The sequence below is a fragment of the Coregonus lavaretus genome, assembly GCF_964263955.1.
Source record: "Coregonus lavaretus genome assembly, chromosome: 40".
In the NCBI taxonomy this organism is placed as follows: Eukaryota; Metazoa; Chordata; class Actinopteri; order Salmoniformes; family Salmonidae; genus Coregonus; species Coregonus lavaretus.
The window spans coordinates 12,495,647-12,501,646 of record NC_140027.1 but is presented as its reverse complement, the minus strand read 5'-3'; the positions used below and the strand labels follow the sequence as shown (position 1 = coordinate 12,501,646).

General features: G+C 41.4%; 1 protein-coding gene across 1 annotated transcript in view; it reads right to left on the bottom strand.

Moving 5' to 3' along the window:
- Window positions 1-658: 658 nt before the first annotated feature.
- LOC311113281 (dehydrogenase/reductase SDR family member 6-like) overlaps window positions 659-6,000 on the bottom strand; it is a 44,330-nt gene continuing 38,988 nt past the window's right edge. Inside the window, exons 6-10 of the mRNA XM_084156500.1 lie at window positions 4,195-4,255; window positions 3,799-3,912; window positions 3,322-3,380; window positions 1,341-1,433; window positions 659-1,094 (exon numbers count right to left, since the gene is read on the bottom strand). Of these exons, the coding sequence (XP_084012626.1) occupies window positions 1,041-1,094; window positions 1,341-1,433; window positions 3,322-3,380; window positions 3,799-3,912; window positions 4,195-4,255 (381 nt within the window). The 3' untranslated portion in view covers window positions 659-1,040. The remainder of the gene's footprint in view (window positions 1,095-1,340; window positions 1,434-3,321; window positions 3,381-3,798; window positions 3,913-4,194; window positions 4,256-6,000) is intronic.

The following is a 6,000-nucleotide window of genomic DNA, read 5'->3' as shown; positions in this document are numbered from 1 at the left end:
ATGTTTGGCTTGTTGTGTGTAGCCACTGTTTGAGCTTCACGTTTCGTTATTTTGTCAAGTGTTTATTTGTCTTAATAAACATGTACGCATACCACGCTGCACCTTGGTCTGACCCGTCTCTCAACGATCGTTCCATTCCTTAACTAGATTTGTGTGTATTGGGTGTATGTTGTGAAATTGTTAGATATTACTTGTTAGATATTACTGCAGTGTCGGAGCTAGAAGCACAAGCATTTCGCTACACCCGCAATAACATCTGCTAAACACGTGTATGTGACAAATAAAATTTGATTTGATAACAGTGAGGATCATACTGAGCTGATCAGCACCATTGAGAGAAGGTGCTCTGAGGTGGAGGAACTGATCAGAGCCCAGGAGAAGACTGAAGTGAGTTTGGCTAATGGAGTCCTGGAGCAAATGGAGCAGGAGGTTGCTGAGTTGAGACGCTAAACTGGAGTAACTTTCACACACAGAGGATCACAGAGAAAAAACTATAAAGCTATACACAGGGTGAAGGTTGTTACATGATTGGTTTTCACGCAGCCAATCAACTGCTTGCAAAGACCCAAACACTATAAACAATAGTTATTATGCTTCACAAACTAGCAGTTACAAGCAGTTATTAAAATAATGTAAATGAGTTACAAAAATACCATAGTCAAGTATTGCATTTTTGTTTATTAGCTATATGGAATCATTATGTCAATGCGCTCAAAATCACATGTACAATGAGATGGGTGTTTAAAACTAGTTGATTACAGTATGTTATTGTACACTTAAGAGGTATTATTGGTGCTACAAAACCAGGAAACCAGAAGTCATTATTCTTCAACATAATTTTTGAAAGGACTGTGTTAAATGTGGACCACATAATCAAACACTACCTGAAAAAACTTGAAAAATCGGAAAAAATATCAGCAGCTTCTGTAAGATTTTGGCATACCATATAAGGCATAGGCTCCTGAAAGCTATATTACTGTAACTAACAGTAACTCGTGGCAGTTTTATAGTGCTTCCTTGTGCTCTGTACTGTAGGTTCTTCAGAGCCTCCATCCTCCATCAATGATATGCTCAGTTCCGGTGACATAGGCAGACTAGAGAGGAGGTGGAATAGACAGTTACACTTTACTTGGATGCTATGTCATTAGGGCGAAAATATCATAACAACTTAGCTTAAAAGATGTTTCAAATAAATTGTTGAAGAAAATAATATATCTAAACCCCGGCTACATTAGTTGTCACTTAGCACCCAGTGGTTAGCACGGTAACACTAATAAAACATTAACCCAACATTGATACTTTTTTTTGCTGTGGGCGCTGCAGACCATGAATGCACTCACCTCGTCTGAGGCCAGGTAGACACAGAGGTGTGCCACCTCCTCGGCAGTGCACATTCGTCCTGTCTTCTGTCTCGCCATGAAGTCTTTTAGGGCCTGCAGAGATTAAGCAGGACATAGATCATAGAAATATAATTACTATTGGCATAATTATCTTTCTAATGGAGCTTTTCCCACTGTGGGTTAAAAGGGGCATGTAAAATAGCCATCGAATCTAGGCAGCATTGGTACAGTGAGGGAAAAAAGTATTTGATCCCCTGCTGATTTTGTACGTTTGCCCACTGACAAAGAAATGATCAGTCTATAATTTTAGTGGTAGGTTTATTTGAACATTGAGAGACAGAATAACAACAAAAAAATCCAGAAAAACGCATGTCAAAAATGTTATAAATTGATTTGCATTTTAATGAGGGAAATAAGTATTTGACCCCCTCTCAATCAGAAAGATTTCTGGCTCCCAGGTGTCTTTTATACAGGTAACGAGCTGAGATTAGGAGCACACTCTTAAAGGGAGTGCTCCTAATCTCAGTTTGTTACCTGTATAAAAGACACCTGTCCACAGAAGCAATCAATCAATCAGATTCCAAACTCTCCACCATGGCCAAGACCAAAGAGCTCTCCAAGGATGTCAGGGACAAGATTGTAGACCTACACAAGGCTGGAAGACCTGGGCTACAAGACCATCGCCAAGCAGCTTGGTGAGAAGGTGACAACAGTTGGTGCGATTATTCGCAAATGGAAGAAACACAAAAGACTTGTCAATCTCCCTCGGCCTGGGGCTCCATGCAAGGTCTCACATCGTGGAGTTGCAATGATCATGAGAATGGTGAGGAATCAGCCCAGAACTACAGGGGAGGATCTAGTCAATGATCTCAAGGCAGCTGGGACCATAGTCACCAAGAAAACAATTGGTAACACACTACGCCGTGAAGGACTGAAATCCTGCAGCGCCCGCAAGGTCCCCTGCTCAAGAAAGCACATATACAGGCCCGTCTGAAGTTTGCCAATGAACATCTGAATGATTCAGAGGAGAACTGGGTGAAAGTGTTGTGGTCAGATGAGACCAAAATCGAGCTCTTTGGCATCAACTCAACTCGCTGTGTTTGGAGGAGGAGGAATGCTGCCTATGACCCCAAGAACACCATCCCCACCGTCAAACATGGAGGTGGAAACATTATGCTTTGGGGGTGTTTTTCTGTTAAGGGGACAGGACAACTTCACCGCCTCAAAGTGACAATGGACGGGGCCATGTACCGTCAAATCTTGGGTGAGAACCTCCTTTCCTCAGCCAGGGCATTGAAAATGGGTCGTGGATGGGTATTCCAGCATGACAATGACCCAAAACACACGGCCAAGGCAACAAAGGAGTGGCTCAAGAAGAAGCACATTAAGGTCCTAGAGTGGCCTAGCCAGTCGCCAGACCTTAATCCCATAGAAAATCTGGGGAGGGAACTGAAGGTTCGAGTTGCCAAACGTCAGCCTCGAAACCTTAATGACTTGGAGAAGATCCGCAACAAGGAGTGGGACAAAATCCCTCCTGAGATGTGTGCAAACCTGGTGGCCAACTACAAGAAACATCTGACCGCTGTGATTGCCAACAAGGGTTTTTCCACCAAGTACTAAGTCATGTTTTGCAGAGGGGTCAAATACTTATTTCCCTCATTAAAATGCAAATCAATTTATAACATTTTTGACATGCGTTTTTCTGGATTTTTTGGTTGTTATTCTGTCTCTCACTGTTCAGATAAACCTACCATTAAAATTATAGACTGATCATGTCTTTGTCAGTGGGCAAACGTACAAAATCAGCAGGGGATCAAATCCTTTTTTCCCTCACTGTACATGCAACAATGACAGAAATCAGTTAATGATTATTCATTTATCAGTTAACGCACAGACATATGGTGCACCGGGAGCTTATTTTAGGCTGTCCTGTTATACACTAAAACAATATATGACATTGGTTGTGGAAGGTAGAGAGTACCTGCTCTGGATTAGGCTGAGCCTGGATTCTCCCCCTCAGAGACGGGGTGTCCACGGTCCCTGTTTGGCAGAGAGGACACATCCATTTTGTACATAATCACTATTCTTTATACAGTGTATGGTACATCACAATGATTAAACAAAAACAATACACTTTTCACAAGGAGACATCTCTGTACTGCGAACTGGTCCCGGGCGTGAGCGGCATGTAAAATTCTTGAAAATAGAACCAGAGCGCCATTTTAAACTGAGCAGCGCGAGCCACTCGCGGAGCCACACTGCTTATGACCAGGTTTCATTGAAATAAATGGGAGCGTATCATGCTTGGCAAAAGTTACCTGTCCAGTGTAGCATGCCTGTAAGCAGTGTTTGTGTTATAATCTAACACAGATCATGCTGTCCTTGAGTCATGCTAGGGTATGATTAAAAAGGAAAGGCACGTTAATCCAATTTTAGGAATGTAGGGTGCAGTGCTTACCAGGACATACACAGTTACAGCGAATGCCTTGCTCGAGAAAATCGGCTGCTATAGATTTGGTGAGCCCAATGACAGCAGCCTTGGAGGTGCTGTACACACATCGATTCACCACACCTATGGAGGGAACACACGCACCCACAAAGGTTTTGCTTGACTAAATACATAGTCAGAGGATTCGATAGTATGGACATGGACTGTGACCAGATTTCATTGGATGTTCATGATGAATTACCATACCATATTATATACAGTATATATACACTCTGAACGAAAATATAAATGCAACATGTAAAGTGTTAGTCCCATGTTTCATGAGCTGAAATAAAAGATCACAGACATTTTCCATACGCACAAAAATCTTTTTGTTCAGTATTTTTTTTAAAATCACATCCTTACCTTTTATACTGGAGGCCACAGAAGCCATGTTAATGATATTCCCAGACTTCTTGGCCAACATCTGAGTTGAGAAAAAAATTGTTGATCAACAGGACAGTGTTATCTAAAAGTAAGTTATCTAATTTAAAGACAATTTATCTGTATATTTCAAAATGTTTAATTATGAAGTCTATATAGTAGATAACTTACTAATAAGACACCATATTACAGTATACACATCTTGGGCAGGTTTCCGCAACAATATCTGCTGCAGTAACTACAAGGAACGCCCCTACACGAACGCCTCGGTCATGCCCAATGCATTCGCCAAGTAGTGAAAACTATCGATAAAGGACGTGGCTCGTGAGACCGCTTTGAAATAAATCATAATCACAAAAGCTTTATTGAAATATTAAGTTTGGCAGCAGCAAGAGAGTGAGCAGACATCCCCTTTTTATCAATGTAGGCTATGACATAATTTTATCCAGAACCTGGCAGGTAGCCTAGCGGTTAAGAGCATTGGGCCAGTAACCAGGCCACTAGGTGAAAAATCTGTCTGCGCCCTTGAGCAAGGCACCCTAATCGCTCCTGTAAGGTGGTCTGGATAAGAGAGTCTGCTAAATTACTAAAATGTTAAATTATTTTGGATGTACATCAAAATCCCTCCATGTAGGCTATATGCCCATCATGGAACGAGAGATGAGATAATCCGGTGACTCGTATTTAGAAACATTGAAGTTATTTTCCTATAACAATCTTGTTTTCCGTTTCCTTTCATTGAAAAACCCTTACCCTGCTATAACGAATCTGGTTCAGCAGCAATGTGTCTGGTGTCATTCTTATCCTGGCCATGCACAAATAGCCTATCCATAAATTGTTTTTTCAATGGTCTACTTGTGGCGCTTTTGCCGACATGCTTGTCAAAATTCACATACAGTAGTTTTAATACAAAAGCATGTCAGCAAAAGAGTCACGAGTAGACCATTGAAAAATAATTTATGGTTAGGCTATTTGTGTTCCATTTGGCTTGTATCCATCCCCATATCCAAAGAGCGCCTCTTGTCCGGTTACCAAAGACATGCTCCTCCAAACATAGGCTATTCAACATTTTCTGTTCTATAACACCATATCAACGGTAGGCCTCGGCTATATCTTGCTTATTAAGAACGTGCCACACACATACAATACAATTTATGGGCGCTTAGTATTTTTTATTTGAGGACAAGTGCAATGCGTAAAGGCATCGTTGAAGCCATTACAACAATGTTGACTGTCAACACAACCAGAATTATGAACGCAATAGCTGGTGGTTGCGTGAAAGGGCTGGGTTTTGATGAATTAATTATTTGGAGGTGTGACAAGGGCTTGGCCCCTCACTGGCCAAGCAACGCGTTTCATGCTGCATTTTTGTGATGTCATCAACTCCAATTCAGCTTGGGGCACAGAATATTCTCATCCTAGTCCATTGTGGACTGATACTACAGTTAATTAAATAGCATAAGCTACAGTAACGAGTGTTTACTTAATATGTTTGGAGTGTTAACAGTCGACATCGCAAGCGAGCTCATTAAAAGACAGGTAAATTACAGTACCAATCCTGGCGCAAGTGTTTGAAAATAGCTGAGCGCAGGTCGAAATTGCCAACGAGCGTGCGTTTGACAATTGTGCTGTCTTAACGCCAGATGAAAATGGAGCCCATAGTGTCACAACCTTGATGCAGTCAGTGTGCAAGGGATATGTGATCAAATATTATACTTTAGATTACTTTACATACTATAAGGGGGGGACGATGACACTTCATACATAGTGCCTTTATTTCTAAATGTT